Raw genomic sequence first — 24298 nt, forward strand, 5'->3', positions numbered from 1 at the left:
GGAAAAAGTAATGACCTGTACTTGTACTTGTACCACCCCAGAGCCACATGATCGCAATTTGAGTGCTTGAGAACTACTTGCATTTATAACCAGTTGCAGTTGTAACTGCAGTCACATGCTTATTATTTGCAACCTTTTTTGCCAAAAAAAAGAAAAGAAAAAGAAAACATTGGAGAAGCTGGATTTTTAATGACGGTAGTGCTTCGCTTAATGATTGTCGTAAAATTTGTCATAAAATCAGGTCCAACCTGACTGCAATTACTTATAGTGGAAACTCCAATCCTAATTGTCATAAGTCAAGGAGTGCCTGCAATGGAAAGGTTTGATGGAGAATTCCCGCCCACTGAATAATACACCTCTCAGTCCTTGAGACAACTGAAACCTATATAATAAATATGATCAGTTTCTCCGATAAATAAATAACAAATGTTCTGTTTTTCCAGGCATGCTGTAGCTGTTTTTAATGAAGTAGGTTGCTCCTGGGTGATTAATTTGTCTAATTAATTTTGAAAAGTTTCATTAATTAACTTCACACATGTGCTCTCTATCCCGTCTCACACAAGTGATAGTCTTTAATTCCAAGCCACGCTTGAAAACCAATTTCAAGAAAAGTACATAGACAAAGTACTCTAGTCTTTAAAGAAATAAGGATGTATTTTTACTACTTATATAAACTGTGTATTTTAAGAACAATCCGTTTCAAGAAAATGCCAGCTCTTCTTTTCCCTGTTAGCTTCAGAACCTGTTAATAGAGATATCTCCTTATAGTTTTGGACCATGCCTCCTTGAGAAAGCAGTTTGTTTGGGATAGAACTTAAATGTGGTTATGATTGCATCCTTTTCTCTCTCTTATTTTGATTCCACCTCTTTTGCAATTGTTTTGCTGGAAGACCATCTTTTTATCCAGAATTATGACCTGATCCCTTTCAAGAAACATTTAAACTACAGTGGGAGTTGGTCCATAGACTATATACGTGTGATGGCGAACCTATGGCACGTGTGCCACAGGTGGCACACGTAGCCATATCAGTGGGCATGCCAGCTCAGCTCTGGCACGCATGCACTGGCCAGTTGATTTTCAGGCCTTCTGGGCCTACCAGAAGTAGGGAAACAGGCTGTTCCCTACCTCCAGAGGGCCTGGAGGGTTGGGGAAGGCCCGTTTTTCTTTCTCACCTCGCTCCAGATCCTCTCTATGCATCTGGGGAGGGTGGAAACAGCCTTCCCGACTCCCTTGGAGGCCTGAAATGGCCCGTTTCCCAACTTCCAGTTGGACAGGAAGTGACATTTTTTGTTGTCCCCAGCCTCTAGAGACTCCTAGAGAGGCAGGGCGCATAGAATTATGGGTGTGGGCACATGCGTGCACGAACCTCCCCCGCCTCCTGGCACACGATGGCAAAAAGGTTAGCCATCACTGTCATATACAGTCTGATGTTAAAGATTGCCTACTTTTGATCTGTATCACATGTTAGCAACGCTAACAACAGGGCATGGTTAAATCAGTAAAATATCAGTGTTGCCTAATATAATGTATTCATCAAACAAAGCTATACCAATCTTTGTTCAATCTTGGCTTGTTTATTTAGTAGTTTGGTGTGGTGTATGTGAAATGGGGGGGCAGACTCTGAGAAACATAGCAGAACTGTAAGGTGAAGATAATCTGTGAGAGAATTTGCTATTTTTATGTTCTACCATCTATTTTCATGTTTGTAAAAATTGGTGAACAAGTTTCATAGATCATCGTTCTTTACGTAAATGATTAAAAAATAAACCCCACCTAAACACTCCTCTGAGATCATGTATTAAAATAAATTATTAGTTCTAGTATAAACCCCCCAATATACATTTTTAAAATACATTCTTCAAATAGAAGGGAATATATATGGCTCAGGATTGAACTATGGAATCCTTGGTACACTCTGACCTTGGTGGTTTTCTTGCAGATTTATTTAATTACCCAGGTAGGTAACATCATAAGTGCTTGTGTAGGTAGTTCTCAACTTATGACTTTTTAAAACACTGGTCCGAAATTATGACAACTTTGGAAAGGGTTCTTTATGGCCTGTAAAGCAATCCCACCTATTGCAAAATATCCCACCATATTCCTGCATCACATGATCGTGATCTGTTGCACAGCCTGTTTGCACTTATGATCAGTTGCCAAGTGTTTTGCAGTCCTGTGATCACCATTTGCAATGTTCTCTGCTGACTTATTGAGAAAGTCAGTGAAAAGCTGGCAGGGAAGGTTGCAAACTGCTGCTGCCTGCCAATAGGATTCTGTCTCAAATTCTTTGAGAGCAAAAGGGCTGCCTGCCAGAAGATTTCAGCTCTGTGGGAAGCTGAAATCCTTTGGCAGGCAGCTCTTTTATCCATCTGCTTAAAAAACAGGGATTGTTTAATGAATGCAACCAGGAGTGCCAGGTTTATGGTTCTTCAGTGACACAACTTCTCATTTAATGACCTTTCACTCAACAATCACAATTCCAGCCCCAATTGCAATCATGAGCTAAGGACTCCCTGAACTGCACTGAAACACCAGTACTGTAAAATATATAATATTGTCACAAAACTAAATTTCATGTTTTGCATTTTCTTTTAGGGAAGACAAACGATACCGAGTCTACATAGTGATCCCCCTGCTGCCTGGTTTTGAAGGTGATATTTCAACAGGAGGAGGCAATGCTCTCCAGGCCATTATGCATTTTAACTACAGGTAAATTTAGAGGTCCAGCCTGGATCTTTTTTATTTTCAGCAATGCAGTAAAGCATTTTAGTAAGTCATGTAAGCAGCTCTCTGATGGATGCTTGGCCCAAAATTCAAAAAACAAATTGAAAGCAGAGATGGCTCCAGAGTTAAAAGAGCCCTTGGCATAAGGCCCTCTGCTGAAACAGTGTCCTAAGATGAAGATGTTCATCGTTGCCTACCAGTGGTGGGTTTCAAAATTTTTTACTACCAGTTCTGTGGGCGTGGCTTGGTGGGCATGGCATTGTTTGGCAGGCGTGGCTTGGTGGGCGTGGCAGGGGTAGGATACTGTCAAATCTCCATTTCCTCCCCACTCCAGGGGAAGGATACTGCAAAATCCCCATTTCCTCCTGAACAGCTGGGACTTGGGAGGCAGAGAATAGATGGGGGCGGGGCCAGTCAGCATTTTTACTACCGGTTCTCTGAACTACTCAAAATTTCTGCTACCGGTTCTCCAGAACTGGTCAGAACCTGCTGAAACCCACCTCTGTTGCCTACGTTTCATGATGAGCACTTATTACTATGGTCCCTATAATGCTAGGCTAAAGGAATAACAGAATAACTGAGTTGGAAGGGACTTTGGAGGTCTTCTAATCCAAATCCCTGCTCAAGCAGAAATCTTATACTCATGATGGCGAACCTATGGCACGCATGCCCAAAGTGGCACGCAGAGCCATGTTGCATGGCACGTGTATTGCCCATTCCTCTTCCGGATTTCTGACGCACATGTGCACACAACGATCAGCTGCCCTTTCTGCATGCAGCAGTGCCAGAAACCAGAAGACCTGGTCTTCCATTTTCCGGCATAAGCATGCGTGCCGGCCAGCTGATCGACGTGTGTGCATGTGCGGCATTAACTGGAAGACTTGCTTGTCAGTGCACATGTGTGCGCTGGAAACCAGAAGTACCTTATCCGGCACATGCATGGCTCCTGGGCAACTCCTCTTTCTGTTCACAGCCCTGATGAGTGTGCACGAGCTCCCTTTCCGGCACTTGGTGCGGCACGCACATGTGCACGCTTCCTTTTTGGCAGTCGGTGCCGAAAAGGTTCACCATCACTGCCCTATACCATTTCAGACAAACAGTTGTCCAATCTCTTCTTAAAAACCTCAGTGTTTGAGCACTCACAACTTTCATTTCACTGATTAATTGTTCTATCAGGAAATTTTTCCTTAGTTCTAGGTTGCTACTCTCCGTGATTAGTTTCCATCAATTGCTTCTTGTCCTGTCTTCAGGTGCTTTGGAAAATAGGTTGACTCCCTCTTTTTTGTGGCAGCCCTTTAGATATTGGAACACTGCTATCATGTCACCCACTAGTCCTTTTCATTAAACTAGACATACTGAATTCCAACCACTGTTCTTTATATGTTTTAGCTTCCAGTCCCCTAATCACCTTTGTTGCTCTTCTCTGCACACTTCTAGAGTCTCAACATATTTTTATATCTTGGTGACCAAAACTGGATGCAGTATTCCAAGTGTGGCCTTATCAAGACATTTCTTTTTCTACCTCCGTAATGCACCAGAAGTTTCATTATCTCTAGGTCAGTGAGCTGAAAAGAGAGACTGAGTGGTGCATTTTTTTCAGATCAATGCTCTGGAAGTCACTCAGCTTTTGAAGCATTGGCACAAATGAAAATGGGAATGGCCAATTTGGAGCCAGAGTAGGAGCAGTTGATAAAGTAATAGTGCTACATTTTCTTGTTCATATACACATACAGTACTTCGGCAACTTCTTGGAATCTTGTTGTAGTGAATAGGCAAGTTGTCTCCACACAATTGCTACAAACCAGACTCTTGGATTAGAACCAAGATGCTGGTTCTTGGACACACCCAATAAACAGGCTCTGTAGACTGAAGCACACCTGGGATTATCAAGAAGATTTTCCTCATTTTAGCCCTTTCTGCTAAAGAGAAAAATCTCCCTGTTGTTTGAAATGGGAGATAGATCATCTGGGAAAATAAGCCTGCTACTGTGATAGGAAAAGGCTTAGATAAAAATTGTTCCAGAGACTCTGATTTAAGGTTGCAATTTATCAGACTCAAGGAACATCTAGGAAAAGCAAGCAAGAGTCATTTGCTGGAGTAATCCTTTTTCTCTAAGATAGCGGCGGACATTTTAGCCAAGAATCTGTGATTAGATCTGTAGAATTTATTTCATTTTTATAATCTTTCTTCCACTTTGCTGGCTGGTAAAGCCATAGGATTTTCTACTTCTCTCATGCCTGTGTTAAAAGGAAGGTTGCCTTTAAATTTTAAATTGCAGATTGTGTTACATGATTTATATATTTAGGATTCAAATACACTGTCAAATGAATGTTTGACAGTTTCTAGATTCATAGTAGGGCCTTATCCTATTGAGTTTCCATTGGAAGCATGGAAGGAAAAGAAAGGAAGTCAAAAGAGATATCAAAGTGAACATATATCTGGTTCTCTGATTCTGGTTATATTCACGTAAAACACTTGTTAGGCAAACATCTAAAAGATGCATTTATGCAGCATGTTTAGTTTGGGTAGCATTAACCTTAAGAGAGGGTTTTTTTGTTATTTTAGCATATTAGGTTAGTTTTACTGATGGTTCAGTATATTGTATGAAGCTATAAAACAGGCTTAATGCAGTACTAAGGCTAAGCATGTTTTTGACATGATGCCAGACTAAAACTGGGCCCTCTAGCCCAGATGTCTCCAACTCCCCCAGTCCATGCACTGGCACTGGTCCGTGGCATGCTGGAAACCGGGCTGCACAAAACAAACAAAGCCCCATTTGTAGGATGCAGGCAGCACATGAAACAATGCTCCCTCCAGTCTGCAGAAAAATCTCTTTCTACAGAACACGTCCCTGGTGCCCAAAAAGTTGGGGGTTGCTGCTCTAGCCCAACCTTTAAATATTCAGAATAAGTGGAGAACATACATACACCAGAATGCTCACAAAGTATTTCTTGTAGTCAAAAGTCATACACAGGTGTTATTCTCTGCAGGTCAAAATGAGGCTGCTTATTGGGGTTCATTTGACTGAAAAGCTGGCATTTGAGCAGGAATTCAAAGAAAAGAGTCCCATTTTTGGGACTATTCCAATCAAAGGAAGTAACGAGAAGGAGTTAACAGCAGCAATATAATTGAAGCTAATTAGGTGTTGTCTTGAGTGATGCTTTCATAGAAAACTACTCAGCTATGTCCCATCCAGCTGGAGAGGAAAGGTGGCAGGGAACTCTGCATCTGGGATGGACAACAATACCATTGGAAACAACACAAACATCTCAGGGACTACAACCAGTCCAAGCTCTGAAGTGGAAATGCAGTTTAAAAGATCAGTAGTAAAAACCACTATGATCTATGAAACAATATTTTATAATCCAACAGGGTCAGTGTTGGACCTTCTCAAAGCTGAACAAAGCTCATTTTATTATGTATTTCTGCTAAAGAGTCAGCAGAGGGAGCACTGAGTTTGGGGTTGTGTCTCGCCAAGAAAATCTAGAAATATATTTTCTGGCTTTTTAATTAATCTTTCTTCTTTCTTTTTCCCATTGTGTTTTGTGGTTTTGGGTGGGGCAGTCTACACCTACTTTTAAAGTAAATTAAGTGATACATATGGGCATGTGTTCACATTCACATTTTTAATGCTTTTCAAAATGATTGAGGGAACTACCTTATGTCTCGTCTAACAAAGAGAAGAACTGGGGGTAATATGATAGCATTCTTCCAATATTTGAGGGGCTATCAAAGAAAAGAAGGGGTCAAATTATTCTTCAAAGCACCTGAGGACAGGACAAGAAGTAACAGGTGCGAAAAAAATCATTAAAGAGAGATCCAACCTAGAACTAAAGAGAAATTTCCTGACAGTGGGAACAATGACTCAGTGAAACGGGTTGCTTTCAGAAGTTGGATGTTCCATCACTAGAGCATTTCAAGAAGAGAGTGGACAGAATGATATCAGGCTCTCCTGTTTGAGCAGGGGGTTGGACTAGAAGACCTTGAAGGTCCCTTCCAAGTCCAACCCTTTTATTCTGTGTTGTACGTTCTTCTAGGTCAGTCGTTCTCAACCTGTGGGTCACGACCCCTTTGGGGGTCGAATGACCCTTTCAGAGGGGTCGCCTAAGACCATCGGAAAACACATATTGTCAATGGTTTTAGGAATAATTTTATGGTTGGGGGTCACCACAACATGAGGAACTGTATTAAAGGGTCGCGGCATTAGGAAGGTTGAGAACCACTGTTCTAGGTCTTACGTATTGGTATCATTCAGTATGGGACTTGCTTTAGTAATGCCCATTTACAATTGTGTTCAAAGGGGGATTTTTGTGTCCACCTTGTTGTCTTGAAGAACTCTTAAGGTGGAAACATGCCAGGCTTGGAACATCTGTACAGTGGTTCATATTTAGGGCGGCATGATATATTTATTTAGAACCATAAGAGGCTCCCTTATTTTCCTAGTCAAGGTACCTATTTCTCCAGGTGTCCTGTCCCCCTCATCAGAAGTCCCTTCCAACTCTGTTATTCTATTATATATTGCTGTTGACCATGGTGATGAGTTTCCATTTCTATATCTGGAAGTCCACACATTGCCTGTGCTCATATTTAGTTTTCTTTCATACAAATAATGTCAAATAGTTCTGAGACTCGGTCAGAAAGCTTTCTTCTAATAAGTTATGGAGGACAAGACTTAAGTTCACTGTATGATTCAGTGGTGGGTTTCAAAATTTTTTACTACCGGTTCTGTGGGTGTTGCTTGGTGGGTGTGGCATGGCTTGGTGGGCATGGCTTGGTGGGCATGGCAGGGGAAGGATACTGTAAAATCCCCATTCCCTCCCCACTCCAGGGGAAGGTTACTGCAAAATCCCCATTTCTTCCCAATCAGCTGGGACTTAGGAGGCAGAGAATAGATGGGGGTGGGGCCAGTCAGAATTTTTACTACCAGTTCTCCGAACTACTCAAAATTTCCACTACCAATTCTCCAGAACTAGTCAGAACCTGATGAAACCCACCTCTGATATGATTGAGAAGTCACAGGAGCTGACGTTGCATGAAAAGTAACATCTCCATCTGGTTGATCTCAACTCCTGCTATTGTGTCATAAACTCAAGTATGTAGGGGGTTTTTTGGCAAGAGAAATGGCTGGCTTTGCTTTCTTCCAGGATATCTTATTGATTTCCCAGCTCAGCCTATAGCTCCATTATTACATGATGATCTCCCATTGCTTAGCTTTTCTAGTTCGGCTGAAGGTATTGGTATTGGACAACACCATTGTTTTGTTGTTCCCTGACTTTCGAAAGGAGCTCTGTAACCTGAATTCCTGCACATTAGGCCACAGCCTTAAGGCCTCAGATTCCAGGTTGCACAGAGAAGAGCCTGAGGCTTCAAATTGCTGACTTCCTTTAAGACTTAAGAGAAAGCACAAACATTTTCTTGGCCTTCTGCAACTTAAAGTTGTTCAATGTTTTCTGGCCCTCGTGATCTTTCTTCATCTATATATGAAGAGGTCAGGGGGGGAAAGCAAAGAAAACAATGGTGTTGTTCCATACCAATATCAAAAACTACATGGTTGTGTCTATGACATTAGCAGGAGTTGAGATAATATATATAACGAGAGAACACGAGGGCCAGAAAACATTGAATAAATTTTAAGTTGCAGAAGGCCAAAAAATGTTTTTCTTTCTCTAAGATATATATTTATCTATCTATCTATATCTTTCTTTATATCTATGTATCTCTATATCTATCTATCCATCTATCCATCTATCTATCTACCTCTCTACCTACCTACCTACCTCTCTACCTACCTACCTACCCATCCATCTATCCATCTACCTACCCACCTATCTATCTATCTATCTATCTATCTATCATCTACCCATCCATCTATCCATCTACCTACCTCCCATCCACCCTCCTATCTATCTATCTATCTATCATCTACCCATCCATCCATCTACCCACCCACCCATCCATCCATCCATCCATCCATCCATCCATCCATCCATCCATCCATCTATCTATCTATCTATCTATCTATCTATCTATCTATCTACCTATCTATCTCTATAGAAAGAGAGAGGCACGTATTTGATGATTTCAGCTAAACACATTCTTGTATAAATTCATTCACATAGTGCTGTTTTGTAAATGTAATGGTGGTTTTAATTTTTCCAGGACCATGTGCAGAGGAGAAAATTCAATCTTGGGACAGCTGAAAGCTGAAAGTAAGTCCTTTGCTTGGGTCTCTGTAGGTGCCCTCACCATAGGACACCAAACCTTGATGGATCTGCCATAAAACACATAGTAGCTGGAATAATTGCAGGATTGTGTAATAGCTAAAGTAGGAGGCTTCGATTGTGTCAGGGAAATCTTCAAAGATAATGAAAACAAACTAGCAAAACAACATCTGGGTGTCTGGGAAGAAGAAAAATAGCTGCTCTCTTATGCATCCCTTTGGACGTGATTCTAAATGAGCTGCTTCTCCTGAGTTTGCTTGATGTCATTCCAGCAAACTGACTCCCTGGGCTCAGTCATAAGGATCTGGGCAGTTGAAATTTGGATTTATGCCAAAACTGCTAGGTAGTCAGATTGAGAATGTTTATTGTTTCCTTTTTTTTCTCTTTGATAGACATTAGCTGAATGATAGAATAAAAATGCACATTTTGATGCATAAATTTCAGACATTTGCACCCATGTTTTTCTTTTTTCAGATGCATTTTAATAATAATAATAACTTTATTGTCATTGTACGTATATACACAGTATACCCATACAACGAAATTCACTTAACACCCAAAGACCAGGTCCAACACACATAACAATCCCCAAACACACCCCCACTCACCACAAATTCCTCACCCCTAAACCACCCAAACATCCACACAACAGACCAAGTAATGCTGTCCAACAGCTCACTGTTGGTGGCCCTTTAGTTCATTGTTGAGTGCAATTATAGCTCTGGGATAAAAACTGTATCTTCTGCCAGAAGGCAACAGCCCAAAAAGATTGTAAGCAGGATGGGAAGAGTCTCTGAGCATATTATGCAACCTCCTCAAACAGCGAGATTTGAAGATGTTGTCCAGGGCTGGTAGCTGGAGCCCGATGATATTCTGGACAATTTTAATGATTCTCTGTAGAGCTTTTTTTAAAATGATATTTATGATATTTGTTCTTATTGGGACTGCAGTTACATAATTATAATAATATAGGATTGGTGGGGTTGAATGTTATCCAGTCTACCTCTATAGCATCTGATACAGCCAACTTGGTATTATTATAACTCAATGCATAAAATCCAGTGTTGCTGTCCTACATCAACCCCTCCAAGACTTCTTCTATCAATCTGTGCTACCTCCCATAATTCTAACAATCATTGCTAAAGATCACGCTATCTTGGAATTATAGTAATTAAGTAAGATATATCTGAAGGGTTCTAAATAGTAGCAGGTCTCCCTAGGTAATTGGCTTAACGGGCTATTACTGTCAAGAAATGTATTCTAATAATCAGCCCAGACCTACATTTCTGTAATTTAAAAAACTGTACATTTTCATTTCTTCTACTTTTTAAAGTCCTAAAGTTTTTCTGTTCTTTTTTCTTTTCTTTCATCCTCCATTTCTTAATGGGACCCTTCAGTTGGAGACCAATGGATTAATTACATTTCATTCTGTGGACTTCGAAATTATGCTGAGCTGGAAGGGAAACTCATTACTGAACTTATCTATGTCCACAGTAAGCTGCTGATTGCTGATGACAACACGGTCATTATAGGTAAGAGAGAAATTTGCTAAGTACCAGTGTTTGGGAGTTGACCGTCCCTGCCATATATCTCTGCAGATTTCAAGAGGGCCAGGGGACCAATTTGGAGTTTCAATTAGAGGGCAGTTTGAATGACTCACTCCTTTGAATCAGGCATTGAAGTGGATGATTGATTTGTTAATTCAATCTTTCTCCAGATTGAATAGGTGATGCAAACCTGAGCTTGAGTGCATCAGCCTAGAATTTAGGATTTACAGCACTTGAAATCCATGTCGGTAGATACCTCCTTCTGTTGCTACGCTAGTTCCAAATTTGTTTCTTGGTCCCAGTGAAAGTTCTGCCTAAAACCTTCATAGCTTGGGTAGGTAGGTAGGTAGGTAGGTAGGTAGATAGATAGATAGATAGATAGATAGATAGATAGATAGATAGATAGATAGATAGATGATAGATAGATGATAGATAGATAGATAGATAATTTTATTTCTATACTGCCCCTCTCCCGAAGAACTCGGGGCAGTGCACAGCCAAGTAAAAAACACAATACAAATCCCAATTAAATTTAAAAATTATTAAAATTATTACATTTACGGCCAAGAAGTCTGAATAACTTTATTATTATTGGAGTCTGAATAACTTTAAAACCTTCATAGCATGGAGTCTGAATAACTTTAAGAACATCGTTCCTACCCAGATTTGACCTGATCCATGCATTTCTTGGGTTCCCCATCCTGCCAGAGATGAGGCATGGGGGGGGCGTACTTTTTCAGTAACATCCTGTGCTCTTTGGATACCCAACAAAGATGATGAATTCCCTCCAGCTTCTGGCCTTCAAGAAGGACTGGAGAACTCTTTGGATACACTATAGCAGGGATGGCGAAACTTTTCAACTCTGAGTCCTGAACCAGAACGTGCATGCGTGCATGTGCGTGAGCCAGAGCGCCAGAAACCCAAATACCACCACGCCGGCCAGCTAGTCTTCAAGTTTCTGGCATGCACACCAGCCAGCTGGTCTTCGCGCGCACCGGAGCACCAGAAACCCAAAGATCAGCTGGCCGGCATGTGCATCCCTGTTTTTTGGCCATTTTCAGGCTGGTTTTCGGGCTGGTTTTGGCATGCAAAATGGCCCGAAAAAGGCTTGTTTTTTTTGGCCATTTTCAGGCACTCCACGAAGACCGCGCCGGAAAGTAGAAGAGCAGCTGGCAATGGCATGCATGCCCACAGAGTGGGCTCTGCGTGCCACATTTGGCATGCGTGCCATAAATTCACCATCACGGCACTATAGAATTAGATAAATGGCAAAAACCCTGGGAAAGAAACTATAAATTGACGATGTCAACAGCCTACAAAGAAAATCTCTACAAAATGTTTTATAGACGGCATTTGCCACCAGCAAGAATGGCAGAGATGTTCCAAAATATATCTCCCAGATGTTGGAAACGCAAACAGATCCCGGGTTATCATATGTGATGGACTTGCCCTATGGCAAAAAAAATAAAAATGTGGCTAGAAGAAAAGATAAAACAAATAGAACTAAATGTTCTTCTTGAGTATTCTACTGGAGAAAAATAATAAAAGAAATATTTATTTATTTATTTATTTATTTATTAGTTTAATTTATATGCCAAATTAATTAAAATTAAACTAAAATCAGATTAGTCTAATTTGATTTTACATGTGGTAACAGCAGCAAGAATTGTGTATGCACAAAACTGGAAAAATGAAAATATACCTATAGAGGAAAACGTAATAAAGAAAATACTAGAATGTGCTGAAATGGATAGATTAACATTGAAAATTAAGGATAAGGAGGAAACATAATATTTTTAAACTTGGGAATTATTCTATCAAGGATTAGAAAATAGAAGCAGAAATTAGAAATTTAGAATCGAGGATATGTAAATAAAAATGAAATAAATCTGCAATTAAATAATATTGAATCATGAGGATAAGTAAACAAGATTAATAGACTTGGACAATAATGGTTACAAATGTGATGGTTATATGATGTTTATTGATATTGATATCATTAATTATAGATAAAATTGAATAGAGCATTTAATTAAATAATGGAAAATGTTTAATAAGGATATGCGAAGAATATGATGAATAGATTTTGAGAATAGTAGTGATAGCTACTGTATATGTAAGAGTTATTATTTGTATTTAAAAGAGATTATACCCAGTCAGTACACTGCCATTGTGGATATGGAAATTTTATATATAACAAAGAAAATTGTATAATAATAAATAATATTAAAAAAAAGAGAGAAGGATTGGAGAACTCTGCAGAATGTGGGCACCATGATATTAAGGCTGTCTTATGTTCAGTAGTTAGGTTTTGTTCAGTCATTAAGTCAAGTCTGACTTTTCGCGACCCCATGGACCATAGCACACCAGGCCCCATTATCCTTCCCTTTCCCCCTGAGTTTGCCTAAATTCATGTTCATTGTGTCAATGACACCATCTAACCATCTCATCCTCTGCCGTTCCCTTCTCCTTTTGCCTTCAAACTTCCTCAACATCAGGGTCTTTTCCAATGAGTCCTCTCTTCTCATTAGATGGCCAAAGTATTTGAGCTTCAGGAGTTATGTTAAACTATTTAAATTATTGTTTTACTAGGATTTTTAAAATTGTAAACCATCTTGGGTTGTTGTTTTTTACAAGTAATTGCTTGTGTAATTAAATTTAGAGAGCAGCCTGACCAAGGTAGATACAGTACATTAGAAGCACATTAGATCAGGAAAGGGACATGAAGAAAATTAATAGCAAGCAACATATTCGGTCGTATTGCTATACGAAGAGAAAAATCCAGTAGCCATAGTTAAACGATACATTAATCCAGAACAAACAGTATTCCCGAAAGAAGATTCTTCTTGATTAAAGGCAAAAAGGATATATATATATAGAATAAAATAACAGAGTTGGAAGGGACCGAATAGGTGAAATATCTTTTTATTTACTGTATCTCTGGAGAAGAATAAATGCTTCCAACATTGAGCAAACCCTTACTTACTTAAAACTGGCCCTGCATTTCATGTGTTTCAACAGTTTTCAACTGAAATACCTTCCTGGCAGAGCTGTTGATCCTATAATGTATGGGTGCTGCTCTGCAGAAATCCTGTGGAATTACTGAAGAAATAAATCTTATTTTTGCCTGATCTGAACTGAGAATTATTTAGCCTTCTCTTGTAGGCTGGGATTTATAAAGCTGTTGGTATTTCTACACAAATACACACACACACACACACACACACACACACCCCTCTGGTTTCTTGCCTGAGCAGGGGGTTGGACTAGAAGACCTCCAAGGTCCCTTCCAACTCTGTTACTCTATTCTATTCTATTCTATTCTATTCTATTCTGAGAGAGAGAGAGAGAGAGAGAGGGAGGGAGGGAGGGAGGGAGGGAGAGATCTTCGTGAGATTCCTGTTTTAATTCAGTTCAATTTGTTTATTGATTAGTCATTCGTCCATACCAAGTCATTGTAAAAACAATAAAAAACAAAATAGGAGATATCGACAACATATTATTGCCCTGCAGTTAACCCCAATCTGTTCTATGGGGTCCACCCTCTTTTGATATAAAAACATACCCCCCCACGCCCCCAGCTATGTGCAAGTGCATTCCGTGCAAAATATGTAATAATTTATTCTTGGTGTCCGAGTATTTCTTGGATTTTAATGACCTAAGCAGGGGAAACAATATATTATGAATATGTCCTACTTTTCTTTACATTGTTTTTATAGCTTTTCAATATGGTCAAATGATTAATCAATAAACAAATGGTCTTGGGCATTACTTAATGTGGCTATGACTCTTTCTAATAAGCAGGATCTTTGATTGCCTCTCTTCAGCAATCTTCATCTTCAGACAGCTATTTACTGTCACACCCGTTCCTTTCCTTTCTTTTCTTTTTTTTTATGAAAGAGCAGTGGATAATGTCCACAAGACATTTCTATTGATTGATATGCACAGATTAGCAAGATGATCCAGCCTTCTTTTTCCCATCTGCCAGTAAAGGAAGTTTTTAAACAGGCCCTAATGGGTATCTTAGATCCATAGCTGAGACGAAAGCTAACTAAGCAAAAAAGATGTAAAATATTGCCAGTACGTCTACTACTCTGAATTAAGGAAATGTTGGCCCACAAGATGTAAGAGGTGCAGCTGAGGCTGGCAAAAGACAGAAGGGCATAGAGCAGTTCCTCCCCAACGCATTATGAGCAAACCCAGTCAGATTATGTTGACATTTGAAGCAGAAGATGTTCACCTTTCCTGCCCTGATTCATTGCAGTTAATTTGCTGCCTTTCCATGATAAAGATCCCCCTTTTTTTCCCCCAGTATGCAAAGACTAGAAAATTCCTGTAAAGGGAAAGAAAAGTGTTATCATTAGGATTTGCATACATTTTGCACTACAAAAAAAAAAAAAATCCAATGAACTATTTTTTGTCAACAAAGAAAGAAGTAACGGTTTGGTTTTGGGCTCCCCCTTAAGCAACCGGAGTTTAGATCCAGTTGAGCAACGGAGCAGTAGATTTTCTTGCAGTCTTGATACGGTTGTTTACTCAAAATTTACTTATCTGATTATAGTGCAGCTTTAGGTCCAAGCTTTTACATTCCAAGGTATCCAGAAGGATTCCATGAACTATGACAACAGTGTGACATACAGAGTTTATTTTATTTTATTTATTTATTTATTTATTCATTTGTCAACAAGTACAAGGAAACAAGTAACAGTACAGACATAGACATGGACACATGAAAAAAAAAATTTGGCACAAATAAAAGGATATAAATAGGCACAACATAGCCATAAACAGATAGAATGACTACATATAAATGGGGACAGTAGGACAGGGATGGTAGGCACGCTGGTGCGCTTATGCATGCCCCCTTAGGGACCTCTTAAGAAACATGAAAGGTCCACGGTAGACAGTTTAAGGTAAAAGGTATGGAGATTAGCGAGACTAACAACAGGATCAGGTAGAGCATTCCGGACATTTACTACTCTATTGCAGAAGTCATATTTCTTACACTCAAGATTAGAGCGAATTACATTGAGTTTGAATCGATTGATAGCCCTTAGTGTTATTGCAGTTGAAATTAAAGTACTCATTTACAGGTAGGACGTTTTGGTAAATAATCTTATGAACTAAGCATAGGTTGGAACGTAGATGGCGTAGTTAGAGGCTATCCAGACCTAAAATTTCAAGCCTGGAGGTATAAGGAATTTTATTTCGAGCAGAAGATTTGAGTACTCTTCTAGTAAAATAGTTGGAGTACAACTCCCATTAACCAGAAATGTTGGTTAGAACCAGCCAAAGTTCAGGAACAATTGAAGGCCAGAAATTTTTAATCCTTGCCCTATGGTATCTATATTGTTTAGAGATCCAGCAGAACCCAACATAACATATTCCCCATTTAATTTTTACCATCATGCTATCGTGGCCCTTTCTGCCCCAGACTCCATACTGAACCAAAATTGATACAAAGCCCAAATAATCCAAATTCAGGATTCATCAAATCCTGAATTTGAAAGTAAACACTTGTTCTAGAAAACTGCTCATAAAAACAATATTTTATTGTTTTTATTTTTGTATAAAATTTATATAGCCTTCCATCTCACCAGATCAACTATTAGTTATCAAATGAAGTAAGATCTAGCATTTTCCTATATTTATTGTATTTCAAGAGTTGTTGTTTTTTATTACTGTGGATCATAATTGATGATTGGGTAGATTATGGCAGAGTTTGAAACAGAGGATTGTTTGCATCCATTTATGATGCAAACGGGGGCATCATGAGCTACTTTAAAATAGATATTTATTTATCCCTTGCATTTGCAACTCTGTCAATGCTGTGTCTTTACAGGCTCTGCAAACATCAATGACAGAAGCATGTTGGGCAAAAGAGACAGTGAAATGGCTGTCATTGTGGAGGATACCGACATGATTGCTTCAGTGATGGATGGGGAAGACTACAAAGCAGGAAGATTTGCCCAGTCTCTTCGCCTTCAATGCTTTAGGTACCACAGCTGGCAAAACGGCTTCGAGAAAAGTCAGAGTAAAACCAATCTACAAAGGATTTACGGTCATTTGATTGCCTTAGCATCCACAGAATAGACAATCCTGTGTTTGTCTATTCGGCCAGGTCTTCTATTTCAGAGGTGTCAAACTCAAGGCCCAGGAGTTGTATCCGGCCTGTGGGGCCACCCTGGAAACTTTAAAAGACCGGCCCACGGTGCTTCTGCCAGCAAAAACAGAGCTCAGGAGGGCCACACACGGCCCTCCCGAGCTCCATTTTTGCTTGCAGAGGGTTGCAGGAGGCCATGGCAGCTGAAAACTGAGCTTGGGAGCCTGTTGTCACTGGCAGAGCGCTCAGGCCACCACAGGCGCCCCCCAACACGAATGACGTCAAGCTGGCCACGCCCATTCTCGCCACTCCCACCCCGGCCCCCTGAGGTCAAACACAGCCCTGATGCAGCCCTCAATGAAATTGAGTTTGACACCCCTGTTCTATTTAGTTCAGTGGGGTCTGTTCTAATTTGTAGGTATATGTATTAAGGTAATCCAAAAGGCAACTGGACTTTCTTGTTTATTTTTGTGTGAAAACATTTCACTTCTTATCCAAGTAGCTTCTTCAATTCTGATCCTTTGGGACAACCATGACCTGAATAATTGAGAATCTCTGTAGATAATGTATTAAAGTGGTCCTCAACTTACAACCATTTGTTTAGTGACTGTTTGAGGTTTCAACAGCACTGGAAAAAAATGACTTGCAACTAGTCCTGACACTGATGACCATTGCAGCATCCCAACTGATCAAACTGAGGTTTGGAACTCAGCATGTATTTACAATGGCTGGACAAGATCGACTGCCCTCTGTCCTGAGAAAGGGAGCTTTCTACCCATTAAACCATAACCTGGATGAATGGTTTAACCTTTCATCTTTTCATTTTACAACATCTCATCATTTATTCAGCTTCAGAGTCACTTTGTAGCAGATATAGCCTGGCTTCTCCCTATTTTGAGGGGGAGAGGTTTAATTGTCTTTATAATAATTGCCTGCCTGTTCAAAGTTCTTCCTTTGAAAAACTGTTCAGAATTAAAACTGCCACTGTCAGAGTGGGAAAGATAATTAGCAGACCTCCTTAATTTGCCCCTGCTATCTAACTGGACAGATAAGCAGCAGAGTAGCTGCCACAAAAATCCCGGCCTTTTCCACCGCCTACTGTGAATGTCAAGTCAAGAAAACCCCGGGCATTTGCAGAAGGCAGGTTGAGAAAGCAAACTAGGAAAGGTGGATTGCAACACAAACACCACTTCATTTGTGTTGTATGAGCTACGACAGGAGCCACTTTGGTTAGTGGTTCATATAGCAGGCTAGAAACCAGGAGACTGGGTTCTAGTCCTCCATTAGGCATGAAAGCTGGCTGGGTGACTTTGGGCCCATCGCCAGGAGACTGTGAGTTCTAGTCCCTCCTTAGACATGAAAGCTGGCTGGGTGACTTTGGGCCCGTCACCAGGAGACTGTGAGTTCTAGTCCCTCCTTAGACATGAAAGCTGGCTGGGTGACTTTGGGCCCGTCACCAGGAGACTGTGAGTTCTAGTCCCTCCTTAGACATGAAAGCTAGCTGGTGTACTTGAGCCAGTCACTTCCTCTCAGCCCAACCCATCTCACAAAGTGGTTGTTGTGGGGAAAATAGGAGGAGGAAAGAGTATTATGTATATTTATGGAGATTCTGAATCATCCAGGTCCAGAAGCCTCTTGGGTGAGAAGTGAAATGTTTTCAAGGAAAAAGCCACAAAATTCCAGTTGCCTTTTTAAAAGCACCTTTGGGAATATTATGTACGTATGTTTGTAACCTTTATAAAAATAATAAAGGCAGGATTTTTTTAAAAATTAAATACACAAATAAGCAAGAGATGGAGTTTAGATCATCATGCACATTTTGCCCCTCGAGGAAGATATAGACAAGATGTTGAAACCTGCGAAGAAGCTTTAAAACAAAACAGCCAAACCTTGGGTTGATAATGACTATCATTCTTTGTTTGGCTTCTGTTGGAGCAATGTTCTTGTATTTTATTAGTACCCTGTGGGGTTGTATTTATCTTCCTGTTTTCACAGTGGTTATCGTTGACCTCACCTACGAGTTTAATTGTGCGTACTTTCCTTTCTTTTTATTATTTTTTTCCTTTTTTTCTTCTCCCATTCTTCAGGGTTGTTCTTGGCAGCTCAATAGATCTGAATGATATCCAGGATCCCATAAGTGACAAATTCTTTAAAGAAGTGTGGGTTTCAACAGCAGCACGTAACGCCACTATTTTTGGGAAGGTGAAGTATGGGCTTCTGTTTCACACTTATTGTTACTGAAAGGCATGAGTATTGTACAACTTGCCTTCAGAAGTTGTGGGTGCTCTGTCACTGGGAGCTTTTAAGGAGAGACTGGACAGACATTCATCTGGAATGGTATGGTATGGGGCAGGAGTGCTATTCAGCAGGTTCTGACAAGTTCTGGACAACCGGTAGTGGAAATTTTGAGCAGTTCGGAGAACTGGCTTAGAAAATGAATTTTAACGGGGTGTTCGTAGTTTTTAATATAGGGCCATATTTTAATATATTTTAAATTGTTTTTAAATTTTATGGGTTTATGTTTGTTTTAATATGGCTGTACACCGCCCTGAGTCCTTCGGGAGAAGGGCGGTATAAAAATTTAAATAGATAGATAGATAGATAGATAGATAGATAGATAGATAGATAGATAGATAGATAGATACCACCTCTGGCTTGCCCCAGAGTGGGGTGGGAATGGAGATTTTGCAGTATCCTTCCCCTGGAGTGGGGTGGGAATGGAGATTTTGCAGTATCCTTCCCCTGGAGTGGGGTGGGAATGGAGATTTTGCAGTATCCTTCCCGTGGAGTGCGGTGGGTATGGAGATTTTGCAGTATCCTTCCCCTGGAGTGGGGTGGGAATGGAGATTTTGCAGTATCCTTACCCTAGAGTGTGGTGGGTATGGAGATTTTGCAGTATCCTTCCCCTGGAGTGGGATGGGAATGGAGATTTTGCAGTATCCTTCGCCTGCCACGCCCACAGAACCGGTAGTAAAAAGAATTCCACCACTGGTAGGGGGTCTCCTGCTTAAGCAGGAGGTTGGACTAGAAGACCTCCAACTCTGTTATTCTGAATAGGGCTGTCCAATTCTTAGAAGTCTCCCAACCTTGCTTTAATAAATCCCTGACCAGTGCTATATTTATGCTCCTGCACAACACACACCAACCTTTGGAATCAAATCCAAAAGCATTTCACATCCATATTAGAAATTTTAGGGATCAGAGATGTGGCATTGCTAGGAATGCCCACACAACAACACTTGAAGGTGACCCAAGAACTTTAGAACTAAACATAACTTTAAAAAGATCAACAGACTGAAAGTTTGTAAGATCAACCACATTGCTAAAGGTTTGTGTTCTCATGAGGTTTTAGGCAAGAATGTATACGATTTTGGTGTTCTTATGTGACATGCCTCGGTTATGAAAGCCTTGACATTTGTGAACTTCGGCATTCTGCGAGATTTTTGGCTGTTTTAAAAATATTCTTGCTTACTTTTTTACAACCCAACACCTGTCCGAAAGGTGCTTTTTCAAAGGCAACTGGACTTCCTTTGTTTTTCCTTGAAGATGTTTCACTTCTCATCAGAACTGAAGAAGCTTCTTGGAGGAGAAGCAAAATGTCCTCAAGGTAAAACCAGAAAGTCCAGTTGCTTCTTGAAAAAGCACCTTTGGGACAACCATGACTTGGATGACTGAGAATCTCCACAGACAAACCCAACACCTGAAAACCTGCCTACTTTTATCCTAGGTGTATGGTTAATGATTGGCTTATATCTGTAGCATGATCTCAAAACCCTTGACCAGGATAACAATCCTTAAGCCATAGATCAGTGATGGCTAACCTTTTTGCCATCGCGTGCCAGGAGAGGGGGGGGCGGGGGAGGTTTGCACGTGCGTGTGCCCACACCCATAATTCTATGCAGCCTGCCCTGCATGCGCAACCCCCCCTCCCCCCCGCTCCTGGCATGCAATAGCTCGGTAGACCTGTTTTTCTTTCTCACCTGGCTCCAGATCCTCTCTATGCATCTGGGGAGAGCGAAAACAGCCTTCCCCACCCCCTTGGAGGCCTAAAAGGGCCCATTTCCCAACTTCCAGTGAAACAGGAAGTGACTTTTTTGCTGTCCTCAGCCTCCAGAGCCTCTCTGGAGGCTGGGGACAGCAAAAAATGTAAGCGTGCCATAGGTTCACCATCACGGCCATAGATCCAAAGAATCTCTGTCTCACCTATATACAGGTAGTCCTTGACTGACAACCATTTGTTTAGTGATCACTCAAAATTACAACAGCACCGAAAAAAAGTGACTTATGACTGGTTTTCACACTTACAACCACTGCAGCATCCCTATGGTCATGTGATCAAAATTCAGACACTTAACATGTATTTATCATAGTTGCACTGTCCTGGGGTCACATGATCTCCATTCATGACTTTTCCAGCTGGCTTCCGACAAGCAAAGTCAATGGGGGAAACCAGATTCGCTTAACGGCTGCATGATTCACTTACCAATTGCAGTGATTAGCTTAACAGCTGTGTCATAACATAAGGCACTATTCACTTAACAACTTGCCTTGCTTAGCAACAGAAATGTTGGGCTCAATTGTGGTCGTAAGTCGAGGACTACCTGTATATTTATAGTTGACAGCTTTGCTTTCAAGTGCTTCTGAAAAACCAGTGATAATTTTCTTCTTAAGTGAAAGAGGGCTGAAACGGTTTAAGGTCCTAACATCAACCAGAATGTAAATATAAACATATTTACATGACTTTGATTCCAAAAAATCTTGGGGGACAAAAATCAAGTGTCTTGGAGATTCTGAAAATCCTTTGTTAAAGTTCTAAAATTCAATGAGCACAGAGGTAACATGACTAAACAGTTGGGCAAGTTTCTAGTATAGACATGTTCTTGGAGAGAGATCTGTTCTCACATTTTTTTCTTCACTCTTCCTCTTCTCAATTAGGTTTTCCGATGTCTTCCTAGCGATGAAGTCAATAACTTAACTCACCTGCGGGATTTCATCAATAAACCAAAACTTGCATGCGAGAATCCCACTAAAGCAACTGAAGAATTGAAGAAAATCCGTGGATTTCTTGTCCAGTTCCCCTTTCGCTTTCTGGATGAAGAGAATTTGCTTCCCTCTGTCGGAACAAAAGAATCCATGGTGCCCATGGAAACGTGGACTTAAAGAGAAGTCAGCTTGAATTTTTGTTTCTGAGTAAACAAGACGCAGATCTGGTTTGGCTTCTGTTTTCACAAGAACCTGTTGTCCTAAGAAGGAAAAGCTGCACCAATCCAAAAGTGCCTTTTGGTGGTAGGGTTTTAGAGAAAATCACAATCGACTAGAGGCAGGGTTGGAAATAGCAGATCATTGATAAATTATGTTCTCAGTGATAGCAGGGCCATCCAAGCAACCTGAAAAGAGGGAAGAGGGTAATGGAAGATACTTTCTCTAAAAGTCTACAATCATACGTCAAGACACTTTTCATATTCCATGCATGCTCACCCTACATGTTTGATTATCTCAAACAAAATCTACAAAGTCTTCGTTATGAGTAACTCAGATATTTGCTTATACTAGCCATCTTTTATTCTGGACAAAAATTGGGAAAACCTTGTAACTAAGGTTACTGCTTGTAGAAATTACCTTTCCAAGCAAAGTGACCTGCATCTACGGTGTCTACTTTAGAAGAAATCCACGTGTAACAGTGACAATGCCTTCACTCTTTTGTGGGCTCTTAGTGTTGTTTATGTCTTTGGAACTATGGAACTTGTTAAGATAGAGTATTCCTTTATAATTCCTTTTTTTAAATTCTGCGCATAGGATAGCAACTACTGAGAAACACTGCACGACGCCCCTTTGGGCTTAACTGTGATCTTTCTGGAGTAAGTTATAGAGGTTTTGCATAGATGATTTTTTTTTTTAGTGCTGCATTTAGCAGGAGAAATAATTCGTCCTGCATGTGTCATGTTGCAACAGTATGTGTTGAAGATTTCTCAAGCAGTACTGGTAAGCCGACCGATTTGTTTTGTGTCCTTAATGGCCGAAAAAAGTGTATTTATGTAATGATTTAGCAAAAATCTCTTTATTCTCTTCAAGAGGGACCAATTAGTTCTTCCCTTCCTGTTCAGAAACACATGGCCAAAGAATTCCTTCTTGTATGCCTACAGTTCAGTGTTCCAATATTTGAGGGGCTGCCACAAAGACAAGGGGGTCAACCTATTTTCCTAAGCACCAGAAGGCAAGACAAGAAACAATGGAGAGAAACTAATCAAGGAGAGAAGCAACCTAGACTTAAGGAGAAATTTCCTGACAGTGAGAACAATTAACCAGTGGAACGGCTTGCCTTCAGAGGTTGTGGTGTTCCATCATTGGAGGCTTTTAAAAGGAGACAACCTCTTGTCTGGAACGGTATGGGGTCTCCTGCTTGAGCAGCAGGAGCAGCAAACAATCTATGAAATACTATGTTAGAGGGTACTCAACATTTTTCAAGGACTGCGACGGTGGGTCAAGTTTTATTATTTTTTTCACAGATGCAAGAGTCTTACATTACAATGTAGGTGTGTTTCCTGTCCGCACACAGTAGGGAATCCATGCCACTAATTTGGCAGTTGTGATTGGAAGGACTGTGAGACCTGCAAAAGAAGAAGGGTAGGAATCATATATGTTGTTTCATTATAGGTTGTTCAGCCCTGTGCTTATGAGATTCTTCCCACCATCACCCCACAATAGATGGATGTAGAGAAAAGAAACATTCTACTGGACTCTAAATTCTAGACTTTGAACTATTCAATCCCTGGCATTTCAAGGTCAATGGGATTAAGGTCTTTACCAGAAATCCCAATGCAGTTTTCTCAAATCCAAATCGTCCTTCTGTGTTGGGCTCTGATTCCCCTCATCTCCAACCAGCATGACCAATCAAAATAAACAAAACCAAGCTAAATGAGATATAAATTATTGTCCTGTTTCCAAGTTCCTGTTTCTTAGAAAGTACATGAGAACATATCTTGTATTAAAAAGATAGCAGTGTTTAAGTAAGGAGAGTGGTTTAGAAATAGGAAACATGAATAAATAAATAAAAAGTAAACAAATTAGGCCTGCTTATCAGAATTTGAGGTAGGCAGGAAAACCGTAGTAAAACTTCATCCACTTTCTCCAGATCCTAACTTGCAAAAAGTTGTCTGAAGCCTTACACTGTGATATAAGAGCAAGACCACACAGTTGTACTGTATATCCTGACTAATTTGGGACCATACATTAACTTCTGGCATTATCTTCCTATGGGTTATGGATAGTCCTCAGTTAACAATCACTCGCTCAGCAACCCCTTGAAGTTATGACAAATGCTGAACAAGTGATGCTTACAACTGGACCTTGAAGTTCAAGCCATCGCAACACTCTAGCAGTGACATGATTGCCATCTGGGCACTTGGCAGTCATCTTGCACTTTTCAATGGTTGCAACATCCTACAATCCTATGATCACCATTTGCAAACTTCCCTGCGAGCAATCTCAGTGGGGAAACTGGCAGGGAGGATTTTAATTCTCCCAGGTAGATAATTCACACTCTCCCCTACCCAATAGCAGGTCACCCCTGGCCCTGCTGCGCTCATGCAGTGCCTCATGAGCGATTTGAGCTTCCTCCCTTGCCCAGAAGCCGGTACCCCTGCGGGGCTTGTACCATGTCTTGTTGGCTACCCACACAACCTCCTCACCCAGCAGCCTTCTT

General features: G+C 40.5%; 1 protein-coding gene across 2 annotated transcripts in view; it reads left to right on the forward strand.

The window, feature by feature from the left end:
• The window catches only part of PLD1 (phospholipase D1), a 173385-nt gene extending 149883 nt beyond the window's left edge, over positions 1-23502 (forward strand). For both annotated transcript variants that reach the window (XM_034438982.3, XM_034438981.3), the window contains exons 21-26: positions 2597-2710; positions 8885-8934; positions 10344-10478; positions 16336-16489; positions 18684-18798; positions 21532-23502. In XM_034438982.3, the coding sequence (XP_034294873.2) occupies positions 2597-2710; positions 8885-8934; positions 10344-10478; positions 16336-16489; positions 18684-18798; positions 21532-21756 (793 nt within the window). In that variant the 3' untranslated portion in view covers positions 21757-23502. The remainder of the gene's footprint in view (positions 1-2596; positions 2711-8884; positions 8935-10343; positions 10479-16335; positions 16490-18683; positions 18799-21531) is intronic.
• The last annotated feature ends 796 nt before the right edge of the window (positions 23503-24298 follow it).

The sequence above is a fragment of the Pantherophis guttatus genome, chromosome 6 (genome assembly GCF_059756535.1).
Source record: "Pantherophis guttatus breed Tessera chromosome 6, ASM5975653v1, whole genome shotgun sequence".
In the NCBI taxonomy this organism is placed as follows: Eukaryota; Metazoa; Chordata; class Lepidosauria; order Squamata; family Colubridae; genus Pantherophis; species Pantherophis guttatus.